Consider the following 16,010-nt stretch of genomic DNA (forward strand, 5'->3'; position numbering starts at 1 on the left):
GCTCTGCCATGAAGGCCAGCTGGGTCCTCTCAAACTGCTACTCAGACAGCATAGTGTGAGGGAGGAATGTAGAACATTGCTTGTTAAGTTTATACCCTTAATTTCAGATGACATCTGTTTGACAATCAATTGGACTGAGTCTGATGGGATCCAGCCAAGTGGAGAAGTGTCACACACGTTTACAAAAAAATCAGGGACCGTAGTTAAGTGACAGACCTCATTTATTGATTTTCATGTGGGCTGAGATAAAAAGAGCAAGCCCAGCTGGTTGGTGAACACTGATGTTTATTCTATTGGTCACTGAAGGATGTAATTTACAGTGCAGAACAGTACATTTGTCCACAAACCTACTCCATGCTTGTTTCATGTATAGTATTCTGTTGTGACGTGGTAGTAGTGTAGGAATTTGTTGGGGGATGGACTCTACAAGGTGTTGAAAGCGTTCCACTGGGATGCTGGCCCATGTTGACTCTAATGCTTCCCACAATTGTGTCAAGTTGGCTGGATGCATTTTGGTCCACCACCGACTATTGATGCACATGGGAAACTGTTGAGTGAAAAACCCATCAGCGTTGCAGTTCTTGACACAAGCCGGTGCGCCTGGCACCTACTACCATAACCCGTTCAAAGGCACTTCAATATTTTGTCTTGCCCATTCACCCTCTGAATGGCACTACAGTGGTAGGCTTGATTACCAACAACGACGAGACGGCCTACAGGGAGGAGGTGAGGGCACTCGGAGTGTGGTGTCAGGAAAATAACCTCACACTCAACGTCAACAAAACAAAGGAGATGATTGTGGACTTCAGGAAACAGCAGAGGGAACACCCCCCTATCCACATTGATGGAACAGTAGTGGAGAGGGTAGTAAGTTTTAAGTTCCTCTGCGTACACATCACAGACAAACTGAATTGGTCCACCCACACAGACAGCATCGTGAAGAAGGCGCAGCAGCGCCTCTTCAACCTCAGGAGGCTGAAGAAATTCGGCTTGTCACCAAAAGCACTCACAAACTTCTACAGATGCACAATCGAGAGCATCCTGTCGGGCTGTATCACCGCCTGGTACGGCAACTGCTCCGCCCACAACCGTAAGGCACTCCAGAGGGTAGTGAGGTCTGCACAACGCATCACCGGGGGCAAACTACCTGCCCTCCAGGACACCTACACCACCCGATGTCACAGGAAGGCCATAAAGATCAAGGACAACAACCACCCGAGCCACTGCCTGTTCACCCCGCTATCATCCAGAAGGCGAGGTCAGTACAGGTGCATCAAAGCTGGGACAGAGAGACTGAAAAACAGCTTCTATCTCAAGGCCATCAGACTGTTAAACAGCCACCACTAACATTGAGTGGCTGCTGCCAACACACTGACTCAACTCCAGCCACTTTAATAATGGGAATTGATGGGAAATTATGTAAAATATATCACTAGCCACTTTAAACAATGCTACCTAATATAATGTTTACATACCCTACATTATTCATCTCATATGTATATGTATATACTGTACTCTATATCATCTACTGCATCTTTATGTAACACATGTATCACTAGCAACTTTGCCACTTTGTTTACATACTCATCTCATATGTATATACTGCACTCAATACCATCTACTGTATCCTGCCTATGCCGCTCTGTACCATCACCCATTCATATATCTTTATGTACATATTCTTTATCCCCTTACACTTGTTTCTATAAGGTAGTAGTTTTGGAATTGTTAGCTAGATTACTTGTTGGTTATTACTGCATTGTCGGAACTAGAGGCACAAGCATTTCGCTACACTTGCATTAACATATTCTAACCATGTGTATGTGACACAGACATTTGATTTGATTTTGATTTGACATACAAAATCCATGTCTCGACTTAAAAATCCTTATTTAAACTGTCTCCTCCCCTTCATTTACATTGATTGAAGTGGATTTAACAAGTGACATCAATAAGGGATTATAGCTTTCACCTGGTCAGTCTGTCATGGAAAGAGCAGGTGTTCTTAATGTTTTGTATTCTCAGTGTGTGCAATATTTGTAATGAAGCTTTTGAATAAGACTTGTTGACAGACCAATGCCTTTCAAAGGGAGCATAATAGGTGTGTAAATCAACAAAAATAACAGGATGTTAATTTGGCCTTATCATTTTCACAGAAACTATAAACTGACCTTTTAAATTCACACAAGTGGTATCATAAATTCTGTGGGTTAGAGTGCATTCTTTATAAGTTTAATATGGTACCACTAGAGGGCAGACAAGGCCTATTGTCACATTGCAGGTGTACTGCAGGACTGAATGCGCCTAACATGGAACCCAAACCGGCTGCGCGCGTGCGCTATCGTGCATACATTTATTGTGCCCCCCCTACACCAAACACGACATGCAGGTTAAAATAGCAAAACAAACTGAACCAATGACATTAATTTGGGGACAGGTCGAAAAGCATTAAACATGTATGGCAATTTAGCTTGCAGTTGCTAGCTAATGTGTCCTGGGATATAAACATTGAGTTGTTATTTTACCTGAAATGCACAAGCTCCACCAATTAATCCACACATAAAACAGCCAACCGAATCGTTTCTAGTCATCTCTCCTCCTTCCAGGCTTTTTCATCTTTGAACTTATATGGTGATTGGCATCTACATGTTTAATGCTTTTCGACCTGTCCCCAAATTAATGCAGTTTTGTTTTTGATATTTTAACTGGGTGTCGTGATCGCGTTTGGTGTAGGGGGACAAAATACGTTTATGGACGATGGCGCACGCGCGCAGCCAGTCTGGGTTCCATGTTAGGTGGGATTTCTACAGCAGTGGAGGCTACTAAGGGCTGGAATGGAGTGAATGGTATCAAACACATGAATGATCAAACTCATGAATGTGTTTGATACCATTCCATTTACTCCATTCTGTCCATTGTTATGAGCTGTCCTCCCCTCAGCAGCCTCCACTGGTCTATAGGGTTCAGTTGGGATTCTGTTGGTGGTGGATCAATTACATTTCCATGATTGTTTCCAATAGAAATCTATTCAGTTCAACTCTGGCCTTTTGGTTTACTTCTGGAAGCGTCACTGCTTTAGGAAGTAGTTTGCTGTGAAGCATACTGAGCTTCTCACTCTATCAATTTGGACACTTTTTTACAAACAATTTTGTGTGCTTTTGATGCGTTATTAACAAGTAGCCCTTGGACCATATAATTGAGCTGTGTGTATAATTGGTGGAAAATGAAATTCTTGCACCTCATTAATGTACTTGAAAGACAATCATTTGATGCACTTCAATTAGAAATAGTTTCCATTAATCTAGGTCACGCTATTAAATTCCATTTCCAATATTCCTTTGATGTTATTGGACTGTCACTTAATAGAATGAAATCATGAAATATATGCGAAGACAGTTCTTTAAAAACATTTTTTTTTTAAATAGATTTTATTTCTACTTATATATTCCGTAGTTGTCTGTACTTTCTCTACGAGAATATTGCAGTCTAGGCATACAATCCAATCTTAGATTACCAATTATGTTGATTGGCGAAGATATACCCTAATCTCTGTTTGTAGGTGTTGATTGGTGCCAAACCCTTCTAGAAGTGACAAACCTTTAAAACTCGTTGAAGGTTTTGGCAGTTTAGAAAGTACTTGAGATAAATCTAATATGATATTTCTGCTGCTGTCCTTGTGTTGGATGAAGGGAGATCAGACTGGGCAGCCAGCAACTCCAGTTGGCCCTGAGGAGGAGAACAAACTGGTTGCCAGGCTGGTGAACTTTCAAGGTGAAACCTGCTACATCTCACATCTGACAGAGTATGCACTGTATATATAGGGTGATTGTTAACCCATTAGACTACTGTATCTTACTTATGCCATACTGTCATAAAACATACATGAGTGGAGAAGTTATTTTAATAAGTATTTTAGGCCAGCAAGTGGTCAGACCAAACAATGGCATTAAATTTGACATGCTTTTTTTGCTGCCATACTCAATCATGTCAGTTTGCTCTTAAATTGTGTCAGATTGTCTACTTTTGTGAACTTTCTTCTTTCACTTCATCTAGTATGATGTCTATTTCACTTAAGTTCAAGTTGTATTAGTATGTACAGGATACACATGGTATACACCGTCCAACAAAATGCTGACTTGCTTAGTCATGGAGATAGAATTGTTTCCACATCCATTCAAACCCCAAAAATCCATGTGATGTTGAATCAACGTTTCCACATCCATTCAAACCCCAAAAATCCATGTGATGTTGAATCACATCCATTCAAACCCCAAAAATCCATTCCAAAAAATCCATGTGATGTTGAATCAACGTTTCCACATCCATTCAAACCCCAAAAATCCATGTGATGTTGAATCAACGTTTCCACATCCATTCAAACCCCAAAATCCATGTGATGTTGAATCAACGTTTCCACATCCATTCAAACCCCAAAATCCATGTGATGTTGAATCACGTTTCCACATCCATTCAAACCCCAAAAATCCATGTGATGTTGAATCATCCATTCAAACCCCAAAAATCCATGTGATGTTGAATCAACGTTTCCACATCCATTCAAACCCCAAAAATCCATGTGATGTTGAATCAACGTTTCCACATCCATTCAAACCCAAAAATCCATGTGATGTTGAATCAACGTTTCCACATTCATTCAAACCCCAAAATCCATGTGATGTTGAATCAACGTTTCCACATCCATTCAAACCCCAAAATCCATGTGATGTTGAATCAACGTTTCCACATCCATTCAAACCCAAAAATCCATGTGATGTTGAATCAACGTTTCCACATCCATTCAAATCCATGTGATGTTGAATCAAAAATCCATGTGATGTTGAATCAACGTTTTCATTCAAACATCCATCAACGTTTCCACATCCATTCAAACCCCAAAAATCCATGTGATGTTGAATCAACGTTTCCACATCCATTCAAACCCCAAAATCCATGTGATGTTGAATTGTTTCCACATTCATTCAAACCCCAAAAATCCATGTGATGTTGAATCAACGTTTCCACATCCATTCAAACCCCAAAAATCCATGTGATGTTGAATCAACGTTTCCACATCCATTCAAACTAAAAATCCATGTGATGTTGAATCAACGTTTCCACATCCATTCAAACCCCAAAAATCCATGTGATGTTGAATCAACGTTTCCACATCCATTCAAACCCCAAAAATCCATGTGATGTTGAATCAACGTTTCCACATCCATTCAAACCCCAAAAATCCATGTGATGTTGAATCAACGTTTCCACATCCATTCAAACCCAAAAATCCATGTGATGTTGAATCAACGTTTCCACATCCATTCAAACCCCCAAAATCCATGTGATGTTGAATCAACGTTTCCACATCCATTCAAAAAAATCCATGTGATGTTGAATCAACGTTTCCACATCCATTCAAACCCCAAAAATCCATGTGATGTTGAATCAACGTTTCCACATCCATTCAAACCCCAAAAATCCATGTGATGTTGAATCAACGTTTCCACATCCATTCAAACCCCAAAAATCCATGTGATGTTGAATCAACGTTTCCACATCCATTCAAACCCCAAAAATCCATGTGATGTTGAATCAACGTTTCCACATCCATTCAAACCCCAAAAATCCATGTGATGTTGAATCAACGTTTCCACATCCATTCAAACCCCAAAATCCATGTGATGTTGAATCAACGTTTCCACATCCATTCAAATGTGATGTTGAAAAATCCATGTGATGTTGAATCAACGTTTCCACATCCATTCAAACCCCAAAAATCCATGTGATGTTGAATCAACGTTTCCACATTCATTCAAACCCCAAAAATCCATGTGATGTTGAATCAACGTTTCCACATCCATTCAAACCCCAAAAATCCATGTGATGTTGAATCAACGTTTCCACATCCATTCAAACCCAAAAATCCATGTGATGTTGAATCAACGTTTCCACATCCATTCAAACCCCAAAATCCATGTGATGTTGAATCAACGTTTCCACATCCATTCAAACCCCAAAATCCATGTGATGTTGAATTAACGTTTCCACATCCATTCAAACCCAAAAATCCATGTGATGTTGAATTAACGTTTCCAATCCATTCAAACCCCAAAATCCATGTGATGTTGAATCAACGTTTCCACATCCATTCAAACCCCAAAATCCATGTGATGTTGAATCAACGTTTCCACATCCATTCAAACCCCAAAAATCCATGTGATGTTGAATCAACGTTTCCACATCCATTCAAACCCCAAAAATCCATGTGATGTTGAATCACGTTTCCACATCCATTCCCAAAATCCATGTGATGTTGAATCAACGTTTCCACATCCATTCAAACCCCAAAAATCCATGTGATGTTGAAAACATCCATTCAAACCCCAAAATCCATGTGATGTTGAATCAACGTTTCCACATCCATTCAAACCCCAAAAATCCATGTGATGTTGAATCAACGTTTCCACATCCATTCAAACCAAAATCCATGTGATGTTGAATCAACGTTTCCACATCCATTCAAACCCCAAAAATCCATGTGATGTTGAATCAACGTGGGAAACTGATTAGCTTCTAAAAAAATAAATAATAAACATGAGGGCATTTCGTCTCTTTTTTTTTCACCCAACGTGTTAACCTAAATCCAATAATATAGTGTTATTTTTTTGTTGATTTCACTTTGAATTCACGTCAGTTGACAACTCAACCAAATTTAAATCAGAACTATAGACATTGACCTGATGTTTGTGCCCAGTGGGTATTGTGTTGTATTAAAGGCATTTGATTAAATGAAAGGGATAAAAACACCCTCTAGGGTTTATTTCTATGTTTTTCCTGGTATTGGTATATTAGCAGTGAGTATTTAAATTCTAAATAGACTTATTTTACCCTGACAGTGCTCAAGCCAGCCTACTCTGCAGCATGATTATGGAGGGGAAAGAATTGCCCCCGTTGAGATCATAGTTCCCAGACAATGTTCTAATTAACCAGAAATGTTAACTGACAGGAAAAGAGAAATGAGTCTGTGTAATTCACTTACTAATAAAGACATGATTATTTGTCTCTCTGAATCGACACATGCTATGCAGTAGCACATACCAAATGTTATCAAACTGTAAGAATCTGGTGTTTTAGATATTTTGCACTAATATGGTGTTTGACAAATTGGAACTCTGTTGTCAAGGCATGGAACTCTGTTGTCAAGGCAGGAATATCTCTCTCTCTCTCTCTCTCTCTCTCTCTCTCAGTGAGCATAGTTTATCTCTATAAAGCTGGGATTCCAGTCCCATCTGCCATTAGTCGGCTAGATGTCTTCCTGTTGTCAGTCTGAATTAACAGCTGGGTATTAGGCATTATACCAACAGACCTGCTTTACTAAACCCTGCTGCCCCCCTGGAATAGCAGCACAACTCAGATAAATGTACTAGTGGGGAGTCTAGTCTCAAAGAGGAGAGAGGGGCAATTTCCGCTCTGCGTATGCTTCTAAGCAGTTTTTTCTATAGCATGGGAAGTCAGACAGAAGGGGGTTGAAACGTATACCTCAGTGAACGGATGTCATTCGGAGTGCTCTTTGTGTTCTGTACGGCAGGGCCATCAGATAAACTAGTCCACTGCCTCTTCTATTTTGTCATGACTAGCACTGACCACCACATTCTGAAGCTGTCACAAGTAAAGAGAGCAGCACTAGCCTCGGTGGCCCAGACTGGGAGTTCCTTCTTTTGTGCTTTTATGCATTTTGTCTTCAATGACACCTGCTGAGACATTGTTCTGATGGTTTGGAACATTGTGCTGTTGTAGCGAACCTGTAGACCAGACAATGTAAAAGGATAGACACATCTAGATTCATATGTTTTGGTTAAAAGTAGTGTCTCCCAATGTGCATGGATTCCCTCTTAAGATTGGCTCTCCAAAATGATGCAGAGTGGATATGGCCTTGATACAGAACCACCATGAGATACTTGTTTATTGGTTGTCCTTATTCACCCATTCCATCTGTCACATTGGCCCTGAAATGTGTGGCTTCCAGCAAGTGCCCATAAGTGCCTACTTATGTTCCTACCCCATAGTACATTATCTTCATCAGGTGTCCTTACTGTAAACTTAACATATACACTGTACCTCCTTGCTATTCTAATTTAAAATATACATTCCTACACTCTTAGGGGAAAAAGGTGCTATCTAAAACCTAAAAGGGTTCTTTGGCTGTCACGATAGGAAACCCTTTTACTTCCATGTAGAACCGTTTCCACAGAGGGTTCTCCATGAACCAAAAAGGCTTATCCTATGGGGACAACCGAAAAACGCTTTTGGAACTCTTTGTTTTTTGTTTTCTGAGGGTGTATACTCTACTCTTTATGTATTGCCCTTTGAAATTACAAAAGAATTGTGATTGTCAACTCACCAATTTAATAAATTGTGTCCTGCCACAGTAAGTCAGCAGAGTGTTTACTTGCGAAGTTCAGTCTAACATACAAGATTGTAATTATTTGGGTTTGTCCTGGTGTTTTTGTTTCAGTATTTGCTTTCTTGCTGTGTTTTATAGAGTATATCTGTCACTGTGATTCATCAAATGTGCATTCATTTGAAACGTTATGTCCTTCTCTATTTATGAAAGTGCAATAATGATTGATCTGGTGCTGAGCAAATAGTACAGCAGCACATTAAAAATATCACCAATAGCCTCATAACCTTTATTCAAATATATGGATGTTTCCTTTAATTGTTTGGGGTGTTGTTTATGCAGGAGGGTGGCTGTATTTTCACAGTTGTAATGTAATAAACGATCTGTAAGATCTGGCTACACACAGGAAATCTGTGCAATATTTCCCTCCAGGGTCATGTATTTAGAAATGAATACATGGCTCTCTTTCCCTCTACCGATGAAGATTTTATTGCATCCCCATGCTGTGCCAGGCATGGAAATTCAAGTCAGTCAGTAACTATTAGACATGGAAGCAGTATACAGCCAAACCTAACACATCCAGCTGACTGGGCTGGATATTATATTATTGTTTTAAGTTATTCACTATAACATAAGGTGTGGACATGAAATGTTGATTGAGGTGGATATTATTTTGTCACAGCTCAGGTCATGTGTGCTTGTGCACGGGGCAGTATGGTATAAGGTGTTTGGTGACAGATGGGCAAATGTGTGTTCCTGGTTCCTGACCGTGCCCAACACTTGGCAAACATATAGCTTTGCCAGTTTGTGCGCTGGGTGTTTTTTTTAACCAGTACAGCGCAGTCTGTGTCTCTCAGCACTCGCCAAGGTCCCCCTCCTCCCAACCCTGCATCATCCTCACCAATCATTTGAAGCTACTTTCACCCTCCCTTTCCTAATGCATCAATGCACCTTTAGGCAATGTGTGTTGGTAAACCTTGAAGATACAAGCAAAATGTATAAGCTTTACATTGTTGTAGGCAAGCATTTGCCACTTTGTGTTCTTTCTCATTGCAATAAAACACACAGCATATTTGTATTATTACTAATATGATCATTAATCATTTTAAATAATGAGCTAATGTGGCAATTGGAAGAATTCTTCCATGTTATGTTGCTACCATGTTGCATGCTGTGTTGTCATGTGTTGCTGCCATGCTATGTTGTCTTAGGCCTCTCTTTATGTAGTGTTGTGTTGTCTCTCTTGTCGTGATGTGTGTTTTGTCCTATATTTGTATTTAATTTATTTGTATTTTTAATCCCAGCCCCTGTCCCCACAGGAGGCCTTTTGCCTTTTGGTAGGCTGTCATTGTAAATAAGAATTTGTTCTTAACTGACTTGCCTAGTTAAAGGTTCAACTAAATAAATACTGAGAGACACATAGGTGATGTTGTGTGGCAGTTTATCTAAATCTATTCCTCTGAGAGTATACCTGATATTGGTGCAATGTAAGGGACTGCAGGACTCTGTTGTGAATACTAAAAGTCTGGCCAGAGCCCCTGTCAGATGCAGTGTGTTCCTCTCTGCTGTGAATGTGAAGAGGATGTGCTGACTGCCTCCAGCTTCTAACCTTTAGTCAACCCAGTCCCAGTTCACTTAATCCCAAACAATTTAGCCTGTAGCTGGTTGACAGATGTAGAAATTGAAACTGATGGATTGGATTCAGCGTTTGTGTACCATGTCTCCTAGAGGTCTGAACCAAGAGTTTGATATCAGACCATTTGTTTAAGCCACTTTGATTTGTCTTGCCTTCCAGGTCACTCACTTGGTCATTTAGTAAATATATATTATTTTCTGAAACTACTTAATGTACCCATGGTACATGGTTTCCTACGTGACGCAGTGGTCTAGGCACTGCATCTCAGTGCAAGAGGTGGAACCACAGGCTGTGGTTCGAACCCAGGCTGCATCACATCCGGCCGTGATTGGGAGTCTTATTGGGCGGTGCACAATTGGCCCAGCATAGTCCGGGTTTACCCGGGGGAGGCCTTCATTGTAAAAAATAATTTGTTAACTTACTTGTCTGTTAAATAAATTGTATATATATTTAAACCCATCTCATTGTTATTAAATTATTAGAGCTACACAAAATGTTTTTGCACCCACCATGCGTCATGTCCGCAATGGTCACGTGAGGTGAAATGTGTATTTGTGAGCACTCCGTTTGTTCGACTTAACGAAGATCCATTTCGGGTCGAAACGTTGTCAATATAGCAGTGAATTGGGAGCTTTAACAGTATTCTTTATTAGCCCAGCAACTATGTTTTTAAGGATGTGCGTATGATCACAAAATGTGCCTCAAGCTTCTAACCTTTACTCAAACCAGTCCCAGTTAACTTAAACCCAAACAATTCATTTGAAATGAACATTTTGCCTGTAGCCCGTTGACAGAGACAGAAATTGAAACTGATGGGGAAGTCTGCGCTGTGCATGTGTTTGGGGATTTTATCTGACCAGGGGTGCAGTTCTCTGGCCCAGGATGAACCGTTTTACATCGCTTTTCTGTCAAATGCTGGAAAAACAACAAACCCAACAGCTAGAAAGTAATCTCTCTAACTGTTCTTATGTTCTTCAAATTCCACTGTAATGACAAAGTAAACCCTCATCCAGAACACTACAGCATCTCTCGAGACGGTTCTCTCAAGGTGATGCGATTTATAAGTGATCCCAGCTCCACTGCCGTTGTGCCCTTGAACAAGGCACTTAACTGTTTACCCGGTGCCACGTTGGTGTGCGTCTGCTGGGTTAGGAAAGGCAGAGGACGAATTTCTGTTTCTAACCAAATGGAAAATAAAGTACACTATTCAATTACACACGCAGGAAAACTAATTAGGTTTGCTTCCCTATTGTTTCTCAATTGTTCATTTTAAATAATTTCACAATACCTCTGATTTACAGTTCAAGGCTTTCGAAAATATCACAGGAAATAAAGGGTTAACAGCAAATTGTGTCCAGTGGTTCGGACTGCGATGTTCTGAATCGAGCAGATGACAGTGGTAGAGAGCGGCAGGAAATACGCGCTCTTGTACAGATGCCTCGCGGGAATGAAAATAATTCGTCCATTTACAGTAGTCAATTCCGGATGCCAGCCTGAAAATTAATTAAGGTGAGTGTTTCAAAAGAAAGCTGTTATGTCTGTTACAAGGGTAATATTTGTCATAGCTTGGACAGTGATAGTCGTTTGAGAAGTAACCGAATGACAGCTACAAAGCAAAGAGCTCACAGTGGCTTATATTAGATTTCCTTCACGGTGGCGGTATCTGTAAACTGTTAGTGTTGCTAAGCAATAGTGCCGGAACCGTCTCTTCTTCTCGTCCTTTTGCACCACCTGGAAAGGTAGGTTAATGCACAGAGCCCAATAAAAGTTTCGCAGATTTTAGCCTACTCTTTCCTTATTGATTTGTTATTAAGTTATTTTGTTGCAAGAAACATCACCCAGCCTGGGTATAGTGGAAATATTGTAGTAAACTCAAACCAAAATGCATGAGGTTTGTTCAATGAGGAGCAAAATTATATCTAATTTAGATTTTATTTTCAGTGCACCTTGCATAATTTATTGTTTTTGGATAACATATATGCTACATTGAATGACCCACAGTGGGGTATTATTGATCCAATTTATGTAGTATTGGCAAGAGCAGCCCTGTATTGTGAGGGCTGCATAGGAGCCGGGCATGTCGTTCACCCCAGTGAAAGTCAAGCAAGTTGCTCTTTGGCTGTATCTGCTTATCCTGTTGAAATACAATATTCCAGGTATAAATACGTTACTGTACTTAAGGGTAAAAAATATAGTATTACGCAAAATAGTTTGTTTTTTTAGACACAACTCCCAACTACAAGTTGGGGCGGCAGGGTAGCCTAGTGGTTAGAGCGTTGGACTAGTAACCGAAAGGTTGCAAGTTCGAATCCCCGAGCTGACAAGGTACAAATCTGTCGTTCTGCCCCTGAACAGGCAGTTAACCCACTGTTCCTAGGCCGTCATTGAAAATAAGAATTTGTTCTTAACTGACTTGCCTAGTAAAATAAAGGTAAAATAAAATAAAAAAAACAAGGATTAGGCCATTCAAGGAGTTGGTCTGATGTGATGTCAACCCGCCTGGCTTGCAGGAACAATAGAGGAGCATTAGAGGACAAAAGATACCTGGACCACCTTTTGAGATGTGCCTTTTGTTAAGTAAAATCAGGAGATGCATTAGGTGAAAAGCAGGCTGGAGTAGTACTCTAAGACATGGGGTGAGCAGAATCAACAACCTCTGCATCATTCAAAACAGTTGCTTTGTGAGAAGGTGTTAAAGTTCACCGTTTTCTATTATGTAAATGCTGGCTTAAAAGTACCCATTTACATTTTACTAGGCAAGTCTGATTTTCAATGACAGCCTACGAACAGTGGGATAACTGCGTTGTTCAGGGGCAGAATTACATATTTGTACTTTGTCAGCTCGGGGATTTGATCTTGCATGCAACCTTTCAGTTACTAGTCCAACGCTCTAACCACTAGGTTACCCTGCCGCACCATGACCTGGGCTTGGCCCCAAATCAGGCAGGTCTGCCGTAGCCATGGCACAGTGAGACGCGGGTGCCGGTCCACGTAGATGGAAACAGAAAAGTCTTGAGTCTTTTGGGTAAAACACCAGGGTAAATCCAGAGTGGAAACTCGGCAACAGTGAGTGTTTGAGGAGAACAAGTACTCACCATTTGACACAGATGAGTGCTCCTTTCATTGGTGTGGAGTGGGTGAGATGCCAGGGATTAAGGATAGCTGATGTTCACAGTAGTCTGGCCCTCCTGGCACTGCCTTGACCTTGCAACTGCTGTTTGTTTTCACAGTGTCTGAGTTACCTGGGAAAACAGTGCTGAGCAAACACAAGGATGATTACCACCACCACAGTTACATGCATGGAGAAGACAGTCCAGGCCAGGAATGGAACAAACACATAGGCATAGATCCTAATGCTTACTGAGATAAGGTGCCGTAGTGTCCTGTCCTGAGGCTCAGTCAGCTGCTGAAAGCATCAATGAATGCCACCTCAGACCTTTGATACAGAGAAATTCCATGATCTATCTCCTGTCGTCTGTGAGGCTGAAATCATTAGATTACCCTGTGCCGCCGTGAGGCCAGGCAGTAGGGAAAATGATGAGTAAGAATGACAGAGAAAAGTGAACTGTCACTCTGTAAATCCCTCAGCCTGGAAACATACTGGGAAAACCGCCTTAGTTGTTCATTCAAAGAATTGGGACATTTCTATTTTCTCTCTCATTTCAGTATTTTGCATTTTAAATGACAGTTTAAGTCACAGAGCCATTTGGACTTTTCTGCTGCCGTGTCTGAAGGATGCCCTACTGGGATCTGAGTTCAAGCCGGGGGTGTAATTGAAAAGGGAATGCTTTTGAGGCCAAGCCATGTTCATTGTCTTTTAGTTTACCCACCCCCTTATCTCAGCTGTGAAGAGGGACGATTCTCTTATAAGTTACCCGAAACCACAGAGACAGTGGTGGGGAGAAAGGGTGGGATAGAGTGAAAGGAGGAAAAGGAGGGGTGAGAGGAACAGTGAGCAGAGTGTGAGGTAGAGAGCGTACACAAAACCCAGACACTGGGTGACTCCTGTAACCAAGGACGAAAGTAGCAACGCATCACAACGCCACTCTCGCCCACTGGACATTCTAAAGAAAGGAGAAGCGAACACTCAGACTCAGATAGTCAGCAGTCTCGCATTATTCAGTCCTGAGCCCCTGGGGTTGGAGTGGCTGCCCTGGAGGGCTGAAGTCTTGACATATCCAGAGTGGACTGCACAGAACACAAGCCTGATGTGGGTGGATTGAGTTCGATCCTCTTTCAGAGTTGACTGTTTCAGTGGTATAATTGTATTTCTTTCCTCTACTGGCCCATATTTGCATCTGTTTGACCAGCGAGGTCTGGACTGAGAGTGTTGTTCAGTTAGTGGGTGTCAAGGTGGAGCAGGAGGAGGTGTGGAGGAGTAACTCAAGGCAGTAAGGAGAAAGGTACAGACCATGGGCAAATCAAACAGCAAGCTCAAGCAGGAGGTGGTGGAGGAACTGACCAGGAAGACCTACTGTGAGTAGCCTTCTTGCTTTTTTCTGTTCTCTCTTTTCAACGGGACTGATCAGACATGGATTGTAAAAAATGCTAATATGTTTGTATTTGTGGGGATCACAAAATCATTGTAACATGCAGTAACTAATCCTATTTAGGCTAATACCCATAACAGCACTATAATAGCAGTGACCCAAGACGATGTATAATCGTTATCGTTTTAAGATGAGCAACAGTGAATAGAAAGAGTACTAAATGTGTGCCTCATATGAACTGGTTTGCGTGTAGCCTGTGTAAGACATCTTCGCCTCTGTTTCTCTTAATCCTCAGAATCAACAGCACAAATTAAATGTCAGCTCCAGTGGATATAGCCTTCATATTTTTGCATAAATACTCATATGGTGTCACAAATTGTGATTAGTTTAGGTCTGGAAGTGGTTCTAATCAGCATCTTTTGAAACACTCCTCTGGGAAGGAGAGGTCTTTGAAAATGCTGATGGGGGTTAAGACTTTGGATCAGGAATCACACTGGTGTTTTGCCAAAGATAGCAAATATGGGCTTGCTGGAGCCTTCATACATTTCCATAAGTATGCACATTTAGGCAAAGTGTTTTAAAAGGTCTTTAAGTAGCAGGCGAAATACCAATATTTTCATTGTTGGCAATACATCACTTAACCTGTGTAAGCAAAGTAGACTAGAGGCATTTTCAGAAATAACAAGATAATCAAAATGATGTTATTTAGGCCTAAACTCTCTAATCACAGAATCCATATAAGCCAAGCCATCCATCGTGCATAAAAACAATTATATTTTGTTGTTTTAGTACTTAACAGACTAGTGTTTAACTGATTGTTCAAATGTGTTGCCCTCACTGTATCTAGTCTAATTGATGGCTAGCCTGTAGCATAGCATGCCAGATGTTGGGTGGGAGTTGACAGCCTATGGCTGCCTAATGACAGTGTTTTCACGTGGTGGACTTCACCGCACCACAACCAGGGAAGGCTGCTGTGACAGGAAATTGCAGGGGTGAGGAAGATTGGGCTTCGTGCTGGGATGGGCTATTTGCTGCTGTCCTTTAGCCAGCTCTCTTTCCTGTTTTCTCTCTCTCTCTCTCTCTCTCTCTCTCTCTCTCTCTCTCTCTCTCTCTCTCTCCTCACTCACACTCTCACTCTCTCATTCTCTCTACATCCCCTGATTGCCCGCTTTGAGCAAGGAATGAACTAGTATAATTAGGATCTTATCTGCTTAGCTTTGCTCAGAGGGGCACCCAGTCTTTTCTCCCAGCATGCCCACTCCCTTACCCCGCTCTTGTCTAACTTAGACCCCTTATCATTTCTCTCCTCATTATGTCTCCTTCCCTCCTCTTTCTGGATCCTCTTCTCCCTATCCTGTTGAGAAGCTTAAATATCCTTCCTCTGACTTATAGCATTTACATACATTTGAGTCATTTCGCAGACACTCTTATCCAGAGCGACTTACAGTTAGTGCATTCGTCTTAAGATAGCTAGGTGGGTCAACCA

General features: G+C 41.1%; 1 protein-coding gene across 1 annotated transcript in view; it reads left to right on the forward strand.

The window, feature by feature from the left end:
- Positions 1-11,435: 11,435 nt before the first annotated feature.
- The window catches only part of LOC115111537 (neuronal calcium sensor 1-like), a 45,322-nt gene continuing 40,747 nt past the window's right edge, over positions 11,436-16,010 (forward strand). The window contains exons 1-2 of the mRNA XM_065011531.1: positions 11,436-11,543; positions 13,265-14,510. Coding sequence (XP_064867603.1) covers positions 14,447-14,510 — 64 coding nt within the window. The 5' untranslated portion in view covers positions 11,436-11,543; positions 13,265-14,446. The remainder of the gene's footprint in view (positions 11,544-13,264; positions 14,511-16,010) is intronic.

The sequence above is a fragment of the Oncorhynchus nerka genome, linkage group LG27 (genome assembly GCF_034236695.1).
Source record: "Oncorhynchus nerka isolate Pitt River linkage group LG27, Oner_Uvic_2.0, whole genome shotgun sequence".
NCBI lineage: Eukaryota > Metazoa > Chordata > Actinopteri > Salmoniformes > Salmonidae > Oncorhynchus > Oncorhynchus nerka.